This window comes from Ursus arctos, unplaced genomic scaffold (genome assembly GCF_023065955.2).
Source record: "Ursus arctos isolate Adak ecotype North America unplaced genomic scaffold, UrsArc2.0 scaffold_10, whole genome shotgun sequence".
Taxonomy (NCBI): Eukaryota; Metazoa; Chordata; class Mammalia; order Carnivora; family Ursidae; genus Ursus; species Ursus arctos.
Genome location: NW_026622764.1, coordinates 66,449,630 through 66,464,951, shown reverse-complemented (window position 1 = coordinate 66,464,951; position 15,322 = coordinate 66,449,630). Strand labels below are relative to the sequence as shown.

Below are 15,322 nucleotides of genomic sequence, written 5' to 3'. Positions count from 1 at the left end.
TGATGGACATTTATGTTGTTTCCATCCTTTGCTATTATAAGTAATTGCTGCTATATTATGAATAGTGCTATTATGAATAGTCATGGGCAGATTTTTTAAAATTTAAATTCAGTTAATTAACATAAAATGTATTATTGGTTTCAGAGGTAGAGGTCAGTGATTCATCAGTCTTATATAATACCTAGTGCTCATTACATCACATGACCTCCTTAATGTCCATCACCCAGTTACCCCATCCATTCATCCCTCTCCCCGCCAGCAACTCTTAGTTTGTTTCCTCTGATTAAGAGTCTCTTATGGTTTGTCTCCCTCTCTGGTTTTATCTTGGTTTATTTTTTCCTCTTTTGAGAGAAGATATTTGCAAATGACATATTAGATAAAGGGCTAGTACCCAGAATCTATAAAGAACTTCTCAAACTCAACACCCAAAGAACAAATAATCCAGTCAAGAAATGGGCAGAAGAGAGGAACAGACATTTCTCCAAAGAAGATATCCAAATGGCCAACAGACACATAAAAAAGTGCTCCACATCACTTGGCACCAGGGAAAACAAATCAAAACCACAATGAGATACCACTGCACACCAGTCAGAATGGCTAAAATTAACAAGTCAGGAAACAACATACGTTGTCAAGGATGTAGAGAAAGGAGAGCCCTCCTACATTCTGGGTGGGAATGCAAGCTGGTGCAGCCACTCTGGAAATAGTATGGATTTTCTTCAAAAAGTTGAAAATAGAACTACCCTGCAACCCAGGAATTGCCCTACTGGGTATTTACCCCAAAGATACAAATGTAGTGATCCGAAGGGGCACCTGCACCCCAATGTTTATAGCAGCATAGTCCACAAATAGCCAAACTATGGAAAGAGCCCAGATATCCCTCGAAAGATGAATGGATAAAGATGATGTGATATATACACACAAGGAAATACTGCTCAGCCATCAAAAAAATGAAATCTTGTCACTTGCAACGGTGTGGATGGAACTAGAGAGTATTATTAAGCAAAATAAGTCAGAGAAAAACAATTATCATATGATCTCACTGGTACATGAAATTTAAGAAACAAGGCAGAGGATCATAGGGGAAGAGAGGAAAAAATAAAACAAGGTAAAATCAGAGAGGGAGACAAACCATAAGAGACTCTTAATCATAGGAAACATTCTGTTTTACTATTATTTTTATTTTTTTCCTCCAAATTTTCATCTAAATTCTATGCAACATATAGTGTAATACTGGTTTCAGGAGTAGAATTTAGTGATTCATCACTTACATAAAATACCCAGTGCTCATCATCATAAGTGCCTTCCTTAATACCCATCACCCATCTAGCCCATCCCCCACCCACCTTCCTCCATTAACCCTCAGTTTGTTCTCTGTCATTAAGAGTCTCTTATGGTTTGCCTCCCTCTCTCTTTCTCTCTCTTTTTTTTCCTTCCCATATGTTCATCTGTTTTATTTCCTAAATTCCAAATATGAGTGAACTAAATGTTATTTGTCTTTCTTTGACTGACTTACTTCACTTAGCATAATACACTCTAGCTCCATTCGCATCATTGCAAATGGTAAGGTTTCATTCTTTTTGATGGCTGAGTAATATTCCTGTGTATGTGTGTGTACACGTGTGTGTGTACATACCACATTTAGAGGTCATTCTAATGTACCCCTGGGGTTGAAAAGTACTTACTTAGAGGAATAGTGAAAGAACTAATAGAGATGAGTTAGGTCATTTTATGGGAGCTCTTACTGCTTGGCTGAGGCATTGGTTTAAAATTAAAAAAAAAAAAAAAAGATGTACAGTGTCTTCGTAGCACTTTGAATATCAGTGTTTTTTGATACAGTCACATTTTATGTTCAAGTGTAGTATTGTGGCTGACTCAGTCATTTAACCATTGTGTCATTTGTTGGAGGTACCAAAACCAATAATAAAATTGAGTTCTTGTCTCCATGCTACCCATAATAGAGTAAATAAAGCAGAAATTAGTTTTTGTGTGTGCAAGGCTTCATCATATTGTTGAACTCTATTATGAATCTGGTATGTGTAGGTGAGCTGATTTCTCCTTTTTGGGACTTCACATATTTATTTCTACAAAGAGTTTAACCAGTACAATCATATAGATTTTTCTGTTTACTGTAGGCCTTGTCTCTTCATGTCTGTTTTTAAAAACCACAAATAGTTTTTCAAGGGTCTGCCTAGCTTTGATGTAGTTTTTGAATTTGACTGTGAATGGAAATAAGCCTCAGATTTAAGAGGGGCCTCTAACATTTATTCAAACTTTGGGATATATTTTCATGTAGGAAGTACTGCTTTAACAAGATGTTTAGAGCATTTAAGGGATTATTTATTTTTTGCAAAGTATATTGGGCATTTTTATGTATACTTTTTCATCTCGAGTACATGAAAGTTTTTCTGTGGGATTGGGAGATGAGGAAAATCATGGGAAAATTATTACGACTCTACCTGATGGTTTTAAAGCTGTTTGTGTTTTATTTTAGAGTAATGATAATGAAGAACGCCTGCAAGTTGTTAAACTACTGGCAAAAATGTTTGGTGCAAAGGATTCAGAATTGGCTTCTCAAAACAAACCACTTTGGCAGTGTTACTTGGGCAGGTATATGATTTTGATGTCCTGTTTAAAAGTAATATATGTTTTAATCTATTTATATTATTTTAAAATGCCGTCCATATTTAATATTTTCTTGAAATTATAAAAACGAAGGGTTTTATATATTGAAATTTTTGAGTGTTAGTACTGATTGGCCATATTTACAATTCCCCTTTCTCTTTTCATCTTATTTTGCCCTTAGTAATTTTTGAAAGACTTAAAAAGCTATCTCAAAATATATTATAATCATGAAGTTAAAATGTGTTATTACATAGCAGTGAATCATTCTAACTGAAATTAAATCATTGTAAGATGTTGTAAGGACAAGGGGATCCACAGAATGAATAAATAAATGATATGTATGTCTTCCTCCTAACCTCCTTTGTACATTTCTATTTTAAAGGAAGTGATAACCTGGGTTCCGTATATGCTTTTGATGTCCACACACTTGAAATTGGTTGCAAAATTGAGTGTGTTTGTATATTTCTTTTTTCTATGAGAAGGGTTCATTACGTTTCTAAAGGTATCCCTGACCTTGAATATATTAAAACCACTTGAAGTGCCCTGGCTGAAACGTACTTTGACCCAGAAGATAAAGGAGAATTTTTTTCTTCTGCTTAAATTAGGTTTTAAGAACTTTTACTCTATTTCTTTATACATTGAAATATTTGCATGTTATAACCAATTTTTCCATCTTAATACTAGAATTGTCAGTGATTATAATAAATTTAATCTCTTTTGGTCTTCTTTTTCTAATTTGTTAAATGACATATAAGCTTTTATAAATGCTTGCCAAGTGCTAAATTCTTAATCTGATTTCTTAACGCAATAATATATGACTAGGTGCATTAAACAAATAAATTTTAGCCTGTTGTCATTTTGAGTTTGATTTCTAGACTTTTTCCTTTAAATACGATGGAAAGTTCTTGGGCAGTAGAGCAGAATAGTTTAAATGTTTAATTATACTACTCAATTTAAAGTCCACCTAATGTGGTAAAACAAAAATACAGTTTTTACTTACAGACAGTTACTATATTTTTAAATCAGGACTTGGATTACCCAGACTTTATTTTGTAGGTTAAAATTTGTCACATTTCCATTACATTGTAATTTTTCCTTTCCTTTTAAAATTAATGACCTAAAACTGAAACAGATTACTATCACTTTTCAGGAGCTAGAGTATTTTTTAAAGAGGTCTTGTTATATTTATTTATAATGGTTAAATGGTACATGTTTAGTTGAAAAATGGGAAAGTACATAGGGATGGAGTACTTGGACTCAAAACACTCTGGATACTAGAGACCATAGGCTAGATGTTATAACTTTTTTTTTTTTGGAGTGTACTTCATAGAGCATTTTTTTCCTTGTAATAAGCTTTTATGAATAATTTCGTGCTCATTTTGAAGACCTCTTTTGTTTTCTCCTTTATAATACTAAATTTGTTATGGTATTGGGTGATAGAAGATTTGGAAACCTTTTGATATTACAGAATTAGACATTTGAAAATATTGAATGGAAAATTCTCACTTTACTTTGATGTTCTTGTTGTTACTTAACAAGATTTTTTAAAAACATCACTGTTTTGTAGTCCAGGATGAACTAATATATATAGGCTTTCAACATCAATGGTTTAGAGACACTGAGACATCATGTGCTTTATGATGGAGGGAACAGGATTCCATCTATGAAATAGTCTTGCTGAAACAGTGAATCTGGATATGATTAAGTGTCTAGATCTAACTATCAATTTGTAAGATTTAGGAGAGAGGGGGAGCCTATTAATTGAAACCAGAGTAATACAGATCAGCAAAATCTAAACTGTGGAAAACACTACACACACAAACACAGAACAATTGCTTCACCCAATAAATTATAAGGAAAAAAAATTGGAGGAGAAATACAAAATAAAAGATACTTAAATGACATATCTTTCAAAGAGTTTTAATATTTTAGAGATACATACTAAGATACTTCATGGAAAAATTGGCTTTGGTATTAGTTGAAATGTAATGTGATGGTTAGCTGGATAGGAGTTAATTTGGGCTCAGTTTTAGAGTCATGTAAAATAATACGGGGGTTTAATGCAGGATCTGCTACACTTTTAGTGAATGCCCTACGTTTAAGAAAGAATACTTTGAAGAAAAGATTTCTTTTCAGACACAGTTTGGGATTTATATAATGTATCTCTGACCTATGCACACACACAGGTTTATATATAAACATATGTATTTAAAAGAATAATATAGGAAAAATCTTGTCATTCTAATTTTTGTGCTTGAGCCAAATGTGTATTGTTTTTTTTTTTTTTTTAAGATTTTATTTATTTATTCGACAGAGAGAGACAGCCAGCGAGAGGGGGAACACAAGCAGGGGGAGTGGGAGAGGAAGAAGCAGGCTCATAGCGGAAGAGCCTGATGTGGGACTCGATCCCATAACGCCGGGATCACGCCCTGAGCCGAAGGCAGACGCTTAACCGCTGTGCCACCCAGGCGCCCCCAAATGTGTATTGTTTATACATGCTCCTTAAAAATATATAGATCTCACAGGAGATTATCCTAGTTTAATATAGACATTCCAAAGCATTCATAGATATATAGCTTATCAAAACTTTGTTGAAATAGTCTAGCTTTGTTTTGAATTATTCTACATAACTTGTTTTTTTCTTTTAATTAGAGAAATAAATATAAATTAAGTATAGATTAAACAATAATTGTTTCTCTTATTTTAAAGATCATTCTGTGCCTTTCTGTTTTATCAGATTTAATGACATCCATGTACCAATCCGCCTGGAATGTGTGAAGTTTGCTAGTCATTGTCTCATGAACCATCCTGATTTAGCAAAGGACTTAACAGGTATTATATACCCATAATAGCAAACATGCCTAGATGTTCTTTGGTGAAAAAAAATCAGTTTTATGTATATTGGGGGAAAAATGCCATTTTTTGGTTATTACTGTGATGGGTAAAGTCATCTTCTTTCAATTCATCACAGAAGTTACTCTCTGAAGCTAGAATTTTTACTCCTTATACCTATTAGTCTAGAAACACCTATAAAAAGTCAGTTTACCAGAAACAATATGAGTTTTTAGTATAAGAACAATTCTAAAGGTATTTCAGGTGTTTGGATTAGAACTTGACTTTGATGTTCTTTACTATTCTTTAATGTTTTGAGAACTTAGGTAAGCGTCATTAATTTGTAAACTATGCCAACTGGAGGTAACTTTTCTGAAATCTGTATAATTACAAGGCATTTCAGAGCTTTGCATTTTTGTTGTAATAAGGATATCATGTATCTGAATATTGCTCCTCTAGTAATTTTTTTTCTTTTCTCTTTTCTCTTTTTTCTTTTCTCTTTTCTTTTCCATTTTCTTTTCTTTTCTTTTCAAGATTTTACTTATTTAGGGATGCCTGGGTGGCTCGGTCAGGTAAGAGTCTGCCTTCAGCTCAGGTCATGATCCCAGGGTCCTGGGATAGAGTCCCACATCCGGCTCCTTGCTCGGCAAGGAGCATGCTTCTCCCTTTGCCTGCTGCTCCCCCTGCTTGTGCTTGCACTCTCTCTCTCACAAATAAATAAATCTTAAAAAAAAAAAAAGATTTTATTTATTAATTTGAGAAAGAGAGCAAGCAAGAGAGCACGAGTGAGGGGGAGGATTGCAGGGAGGGAGAAACAGACTCCCTGCTGAGCAGGGAGCCCTATGGTCAAGGCTCATTCCCAGGAGCCCAGGATCATGACCTGAGCTGAAGGCAGAGGTTTCACCGACTGAGCCACCCAAGCGCCTTTAATTTTTTAAAATTAGGAAATTGTTCAGAAAATACAGATGACTATAGTAGCTACTCTGTTTTCTTCAGAAATGTTAGCATTTTGCTGTATTTGGTTAAGAGATTAAAAAAAAGAAAATAAATTGTAGATGTAGTTGAACTGCCTCTCATAAACTATTCTTCCTATTTCCACGGGGGGTAGGCACTCCATTAAATTTGGTCTGCATCTTGTTTGTTTTTCTATCTACGTCACATGTATATTTGTCCATAAATGATATATGGTATTGTTATGTGTTTTAAAAATTTTATTGAAATGGTATCATTTGAATTTGTTGGAGTTGAACTTATTTCTCCTATCTTATGTTTTTTATTTCCATGCTTCTTACTTTTTTTTTCTTTTTTTCCTGTTTTCCTCTTTTCTGCTTAATTGATTAATTTTCTTTGTTTTCATATTTCCTTTTTTCCCCTGTGGGCTTGGGAGTTAATATTCGCTTTTGTGCTTTTACTGCATAATTGATCAGTGAAGTGTAAAGTTAATCAGAACTCTCTAGTTTCTTTCTGAGCAATCAAAGAACCTTGAAAGTTTTAACTCTGAATGTTCTCTTTCCATCATTTACATTATTGTTTGTTATTAGTTATTTACTCTTTTTAAAACTTTACCAACTTGTAGTACATTTTTAAATGCTTTTTTTTATGGTCTTTCCTTATGGTTGCTTTTTAAATCTTACTACTTCCTTTTGAGTTTCTTTTGATGAAATGATAAAGTATATTCTTTCGTAATAGTTTCTCATAGTAATGCCTTTGGATTTTGTTGAATTTCTACCAGTTAGGTTTAAACAGCAGGTATTTCTCATTTTCATCCTTTTTGGGGGTGAATCCTGCCTGGATCCCTCTACCTGCCCACTCACATCTGAATTTGGACTGCTTGCTCTTTGAGCTTCTGCTTTATAGCATTGATTTTCATGGGATCTGTTCTTCCTCCCTCTTTCGTTACCCCGCCCCTTAATTTTCCTTTCCTTCTCTCTCTCCCTCCCTCCCTCCCTCTCTCTCTCTCTCTCTCTCTCTCTCTCTCTCTCTCTCTCTCTCTCTCTCGTGTGTGTGTGTTTCTCCTTTCTCTTCCTTCTTCTCTTTTTCCCTGATGTTCCTTTTACTGTAACATTCTGTTCTTGTGTTACTGATGCACCATTCTCTGAAAAAATTAATGTTGGTTAACTTATTTTTCCCGCCTGCTTTTGTCTGTATTTTCCATGTTAGAGGCTTTCCTCAAATGCTTGTCAAGCAGTAGCTCTCTGCTCATAATTAAGAATGGGGGACTAAATAAAGAGCTGTTTAGAAAGCCCCGAATATATATATATATGGGATTGCCGACTCTGAACCTCGATTTAGGGTGATCAGGGTGGGTTGTTTGTTAGAAAACTTTTAGTTTAAATACTTCTTTTCTACTAGTCAGATTCCCCACTGAAGAGTATCCTATTAGGAGTTTAAGTCTAGTTGCAGGTGTCTTTGGGACTCTTGCGTTGTTACTTTATTCTTTTTTATTATTGAGTGGTATTCTATTGTATAAATACACAATAATTTGTTTATCCACTTTTTTGTTTGATGGTTATCTGGGTTGTTTTTGATTTGGGGCTGTTACGATTACTCTGAGTATTGTTACAAGTGTTTCAATAGATTTATGCTTTTATTTCTCTTTGTAACAGCTTAAGTGAAATTGCTGGTCATAGGGTAAATATGTGTTTAATTTTGTAAGAAATGACTGAGTTCTCCATATTAGCTATACTATTTTAAACTTGCACTAGAAATGTTGAGAGTTCCAGTTCTTCAGTGTTCTTGTCAGCATTTTGTATCATAAATCTTTTTGATTGTAGTCATTCTCATAGGTCTTTCTGTTTTGTTGTAGTTTTAATTTGCACTCTCCTGATGACTGATGAGATTATCTTTTCATGTGTATATTGATATTTTCTTTTATGAAGTGTCTGTTTAAATTTTAAATCCATCTTTTAAAAATTGGCTTGTCTTTCTTGATTTGTAGTAGTCTATATATATTCTGCATTTTTTTTAAAGTATAAAAAACTTAATTTTCCCATAGTCAGAACTTCAGTGCACAGTTTACTGTTAGCTAAATAGATGTTTTGATTTTTTATAGCTATCTAAAATATATTTTAGATGTGAATAATTTCACCAATAACCTTTTAAGTCCTTACCATTCATTGTTTGGAATATTCGAAATGTTTGAATGTTTACCAAAAGATAGTATGTAGTTTCATTTTTTTATGAAACATTTATGTTGTATGTTGTATGATTTCCTACTTTTCAGCCTCTGGGTACATTAAAATTTTTTTTTTTCTTTAGTTCCCATCACTTATTTCACCTATTCCCCACCCTCCTTCCCTCAGGTAACCATCAGTTCTCTATAATTGAGTTTGTTTCTTGGTTTGTCTTTCTCTCTCTCTCTTTTTTTTTTTTTTCCTTTGCTCCCCTGTTTTCTTAAATTCCACATTGAGTGAGATCATATGGTATTTGTCTTTCTCTGACTGATTTCACTTAGCATTACATTCTCTAGCTTTATCCATGTTGTTGCAAATGGCAAGCTTTCATTCCTTTTTATGGCTGGATAATATTCCATTTTGAGAGAGAGAGAGAGAGTGTGTGTGTGTATGTGTGTGTATGTGTATGTCTCCTCCTCTTCATTCATCTATGGATGGACACTTAGGCTTTTTCCTTGGCTTGGCTATTGTATGTAAATAATGTTGCAATAAATAGGGATTCATGTATCCCTTTCAATTAGCATTTTTGTATTCTTTGGGTGAGTACCCAGTAGTGCAATTACTGGCTTGAAGAGTAGTTCTATTTTTAACTTTCTGAGGAAATTCCATACTGTTTTCCAGAGTGGCTGCACCAGTTTCATTCCCACTGACAGTGCACGAAGGTTTCCCTTTTTCCATATCCTCACCAACACCTGTTGTTTCTTGTGTTGTTGATTTTAGCCATTGTGACAGGTGTGAGATGATACCTCATTGTAGTTTTGACTTGTGTTTCCCTGATGATGAGTGATTTGAGCATCTTTTCATGTATCTTTTGGCCATCTGTCTTTGGAAAAATGTCTGTTCATGTCTCCTGTTCATTATTTAATTGGATTATTTGAGGGGTTTTTTTTGGTATTGAGTTGTATCAGCTCTTTATATATTTTGGGTATTAACCCTTTATATCATTTGCTACTGTCTTCTCCCCTTCTCTAGGTTGTCTGTTAGTTTTGTTGGTTGTTTTCTTTGCTGTGCAGAAGCTTTTAATTTTAATGTAGTCTCAGTAGTTTATTTTTGCTTTTGTTTCCCTTACATCGGGAGACATATCTAGAAAAATGTTGTTACGGCCAATGTCAGAGAAATTACTACATGTGCTCTCTTCAAGGATTTTTATGGTTTCAGGTCTCACATTTAGGTCTTTAATCCATTTTGAGTTTATTTTTGTGTATGGTGCAAGAAAATGGGCTAGTTTTATTCTTTCGCAATGTAGCTGTCCAGTTTTACCAGTTCCATTTGTTGGAGAGACTGTCTTTTTTCTGTTGGATATTCATTTCTCCATTGTTGAAGACTAATTGATCATATAAATGTGGGTTTATTTCTGGGTTTTCTATTCTCCATTTATGTGTTTATTTTTATGCTAGTGCCATACTGTTTTTAATTCTACCATTTTGTAATATAACTTGAAGTCTGGAATTGTGATACCTCCAGTTTTGTTTTTCATGATTGCTTTGGCTAGTTAAGGTCTTTTGTCATTCCATACAAATTTTAGGATTGTTTGTTCTAGTTTTGTGAAAAATGCTGGTATTTTGATAGGAATTGCATTAAATCTATAGATTGCTTTTGATGGTATAGACATTTTAACAGTATTTATTCTTCCAACCCATGATCATGGAATGTCTTTCTATTTCTTTGTGTCATCTTGAATTGATTTCATCAGTGTTTTTTTAATAGTTTTCAGAGTACAGGTTTTTACCTCTTTGGTTAAGTTTATTCCTAGATATTTTATTGTTTCCGATGCAATTTTAAATGGGATTATTTTCTTACTTTCACTTTCTGCTGCTTCATTATTAGTGTACAGGAATGCAACAGATTTCTGTACATTGATTTTGTATCCTGTGACTATATTGCATTCATTTATCAGTTCTAGTGGTTTTTTGGGGAAGTCTTTAGGGTTTTTTGTGTATAGTGTGTCATCTGCGCATAGTGAAAGTTTTACTTCTTCCTTATCCATTTGGATGCCTTTTATTTCTTTATGTTGTCTGATTGCTGTGGCTAGGACTTCTCAGTACTATTTTGAATAAAAGCGGTGGAAGTGCACATCCTTGTCTTGTTCCTGACCTTAAGGGGGAAAAGCTCTGTTTTTGGCTCTCGGTTTTTCATCAACGGCCATTATCATGTTGAAGTATGTTCCCTCTAGACCTACTTTGCAGAGGATTTTTATCATGAATGGATCTTGTACTTTGTCAGATGCCTTTCCTGCATCTGTTGAAATGATCATATGATTTTTAAAAAAGATTTTATTTATTTGTGAGAGAGAGAGAGAGAGAGAGAGTGAGTATGAGTGGGGGGAGGGTCAGAGGGAGAGGGAGAAGCAGACTACTGCTGAGCAGGGAGCCCAATGCAGGGCTTGATCCCACGACCCTGGGATCCCCAGGATCATGACTTGAGCTGAGGGCAGATGCTTAATTGACTGAACCACCTGGGTGCCCTTGATCATCTGATTTTTATCCTTTCTTTTATTGATGTGATGTATCGTGTTAATTGTTTTGTGAATATTGAACCACCCTTGCGTCTCAGGAATAAATCCTACTTCATCGTGATGTATGATTTTTTAAATATATTGTTGGATTCGGTTTGCTAATATTTTGTTGAGGATTTTTTGCATCTGTGCTCATGAAAGATACTGACCTATATATTCTTTTTTTTGTGATGTCTTTATCTGGTTTTGGTATCAGAGTGATACTGGACTCATAGAATGAATTTGGAAGTTTTCCTTCCTCTTCTATTTTTTTGGGATAGTTTGAGAGGAATACGTATCAACTCTTTAAATCTGTGGTAGAATTTTCCTATGAAGCTGTCTGGTCCTGATCTTTTGGTTTTTTGGGAGTTATTTTGACTACAGATTCAATTTCATTGTTGGTAATTGGTCTGTTCAAAATTTCTGTTTTCTTCATGCTTCAGTTTTAGTAGGTTATATGTTCCCAGGAATTTATCCATTTCTTCTAAGTTGTCCGATTTGTTGGCATATGGTTTTCCATAATATTCTGTTATAATTGTATTTCTGTGATGTTGGTTATTTCTCCTCTTTCATTAATGATTTTGTTTATTTGGGTCCTCTTTTTTTTATGGCTAGAGGTTTATCAGTTTTGTTGATCATTTCAAAGAACCAACTCTTGGTTTCATTGATCTGTTTTATTTTTTAAGTTTCTCTATCATTTATTTCTACTCTAATCTTTATTATTCATTCCTTTTGCTGGGTTTAAGCTTTGTTTGTTCTTCTTTTTCTAACTTTTAGCTGTAAGGTTAGGTTGTTTATTTGAGTTTTTCCTTCTTGAGGTAGGCCTGTATTGATATAAACTGCACGTTTTTTGTAGTTGGATAAAAGATAGCTTTGAAAGATCTAGAGGTCTAACTACTTTATATGCACATTTTCAACCATTCCTCATATTTTCAGCTGCATTCTTCATCTTTGCCTTTCTCGTTGCTTGGTGCCTTGAATTTCTAAATGTTTTCATGGTTCTTCTGCCCTGGAAATGAACTTATTTATTATTTTCTTCCCTTTTTGGATTTCATCTTTTTCTTTTGTTTACAAGTCCTACATCGGCCACAGTTTTGTTGAAAAATCTCTTTTGCTATGATCTTTTCTCTTGTACTTGTCCCTTTTAAAAGACATTTTCTGGGGTGCCTGGGTGGCTCAGTCGTTAAGCGTCTGCCTTCGTCCGAGGGCGTGGTCCCAGGGTCCTGGGATCGAGCCCCACATCGGGGTCCCTGCTCTGCTGGGAGCCTGCTTCTTCCTCTCCCACTCCCCCTGCTTGTGTTCCCTCTCTCACTGACTGTGTCTCTCTCTGTCAAATAAATAAATAAAATCTTGAAAAAAAAATAAAAGACATTTTCTTAGGGTTTCAAGAGTGAGCTGAGGTTAATATATGTTAGACACACATGTATGTCTTATCTTTCTTGACAGTGTGTTTGTGAGATTCATCCTTGTGCCTTCAGCCATGTTTTGAGGGACATGGACATATTGTGAAGAGTATTATTAGCTGCTTTGTCATTCTAATAATCAAGAATTTCTTCTTTCTCTTGTTTTCTCTTCCTCTGCACAGTTAGGACCTGTAAGTTAATAGCTCTTGTGTATATGTTTCATATGAATGATTTGTTTTGGGGAAGTTGGGATGCATCTTAAAATTGATGGTGTTGTCATTGGTTTTGTCTTAGTGGCACCTAAAATAACATCTATTGCACTTGAAACAAGTAAAGTGAAAGATAAAACTACTGTGTTTATCTTGGTGGGGAAATGAACTTGAGATGTATTTAACAGGCTCCATTTGAAATCAGTGCTTAAAATAGCTTTCTTTACTGAGTTAGATAAAATAACATTTAGGAAGGTTTTTTTGGCAGTGTACGGTCTTTCTCATTTTTGGAAATACTTCCTGCTATGGAATGCTCACACTGAAAATGCTTAAGACCTGGGTAGTGTTTTTTATGGGTGTTTGCATTATAATTATTTGTTAAACTGTCAATTTATGGGGAGGTAAATGCATTTACTGTCATAAGCACGATTTGCTGTATATAGGCATGGCTAGACACATTGCTCCAAATCCAAACAATGAAATTTTAGCTTACTGGTCTTACAGTAAAAAGTGGAATAATATTTTGTTATGTTCAGGTTCAATTGTGGTACCTCTTCCTTAAGCCTCTAATATATCATTACTGAAGAGTGTTAATTTTTTCTTTCAGCTTTCTCAGTGTCAGATCAGAACTGCCATGTTTTTGACTGTAAGGTCTTCCTCCAGCCACTTCTAATTGTTAAATGTTTAATTTCTTCTGTGTTCCCTTTGCTTTTCTTAGTTCAGTTACATGGACTTTCCTTGTGGTCTTTCCCGTAATCTTATTTCTTGGTGGCTGATATTTTAATTTTATTCTTTCTGAAACCTTACTTAGGGTTTCCCTAGTTAAGGGATAGAAGCTTGAATATTCTAGCCTTTTCTCAGTAGAACCACTTGACTTGGATATTCTAACTATTAAACAAAAAACAGAAATGAAATATTTAAAGTCATATACTACTTAGTTCAGTTGTATGGTTTAGTTAATGAGGTTAAGAACTCCTTAATACAACTACCTGCCCCCCAAATGGGGAGGGGTTTTAGTACTCAGTAGTTGCATGTAAACTCCTGTATTTTGACTAAAGGACTGACCTTCATTTCTACTCCCCTTTGTCCTCTGCTCTTAATTTTCTTGAAACATTGAACCTTCTGCTTAGGTTTTGTTTTGTTCTGGTTTACTTACAAAGGACTTATGCAATCTTTTAAAACATTTCAGTTGTTAAAGTTCCATTTTAATCAAATAAAATTTTGTCTTTCAGAGTATCTTAAGGTGAGGTCGCATGATCCTGAAGAAGCTATTAGACATGATGTTATTGTGTCTATAGTTACAGCTGCTAAAAAGGATATTCTTCTGGTCAACGATCACTTACTTAATTTTGTGAGAGAGAGAACATTAGACAAACGGGTAAGTAGGAATAATAATTAGTAGTAGTAGGCTTTTACTTTGAATACTTTAAATTTAATGGTATTTCATTTGAAAATATTGAGACTTAAATGTAATTAACCCTTTTTTGGGGGACATTTTAATATTTAATGTTTATGAGAAGGGTTTTTTTTTCACATTAAATTTTGTTAGGTTTTTAAATTCAGGTTATTTGTTCTCATCTTAAAAATGAGTTGGTTCTAAATGGTAGTCAGATGTTTAGCCTGGACACTAATTTTAATAAGTGACTTGTTAAGGCCTCTGACACAATTTCTTATGTTGTTGGCTTTCTTCTGTTTCTTTTCATATGGGTATCAGTTGATAGTCCTTTAGCTGGTATTATAATTTCTGTGGAGTAGAAAATAACATGTTTTCAGCTTAGCAAAGCTAAACCAGCAGAGCAGCATGCTTCCAGCCTATCTTCTGTGACCCTAAACCTTTCCTCTTGAATGAGCACCCACTAGCTATACGCATTAATCATTGGCTTTTAAGAGAGGTACCATGTCTTCTTATTGTATTCATGTTGCCTGGAGTATATTAGACACTCAGTAAAGTATGTGAGTGAATGTTCATTCTCTCCTCATCCCCAGTGCCTTTCCTTTCTGGTGTGGGTGTTACTGGATTTAGGCTTGAGTAATTTTGGTGAAGGATGAAAATCATTGATGTATTTGGGGGTTAATTAGCAAAGAAGGTGGGAGGCCTGTTGGTAGTTGTGAATAGTTTTGACTCGTAAATACTTTACGACATTTTTAACAGTTGCTTACAAGGTTGATGTGCTGTCTTCATCATTTAATGCTCTCTTTGGTAATGCTGGTTGTGGGGAGAGAATAGATGGCCAGGAATTGCATAGTTTTCCCTCCAAATCTATAGGTATTAGGAACAACTTATTTTAACTAATAAATTTAGACTTGTCTTTTTGAATATTTCATTGGGTATTAATGAAAGGTTTAAAAGGCATAAAGAAGGAAAAGGAGATTTGTTTGCCACATGGTAGGATAACAGCCTTCTTAGTGTTCAGGTAGTCTTTTTCTTTGTTAGACTTGGAATTTGAGCTAAGTATCTGTGTATTGTTGGGGTCACATAAATTCACATTTTTGATAATCGTGTTGTATTCATCATAGGGCTGCTTGGTTCATTCATATAAATATTAATTGGGTACCAAAAAATAATGGAATATATTTATGTTCTTC

General features: G+C 34.3%; 1 protein-coding gene across 6 annotated transcripts in view; it reads left to right on the top strand.

Annotated features, from left to right (window-relative positions):
• Positions 1-15,322, top strand: part of PDS5B (PDS5 cohesin associated factor B) — a 187,081-nt gene that overhangs the window by 87,777 nt on the left and 83,982 nt on the right. For all 6 annotated transcript variants that reach the window (XM_026493117.4, XM_026493115.4, XM_048215552.2 and 3 more), the window contains exons 9-11: positions 2,495-2,610; positions 5,363-5,457; positions 13,969-14,114. In XM_026493117.4, the coding sequence (XP_026348902.1) occupies positions 2,495-2,610; positions 5,363-5,457; positions 13,969-14,114 (357 nt within the window). The remainder of the gene's footprint in view (positions 1-2,494; positions 2,611-5,362; positions 5,458-13,968; positions 14,115-15,322) is intronic.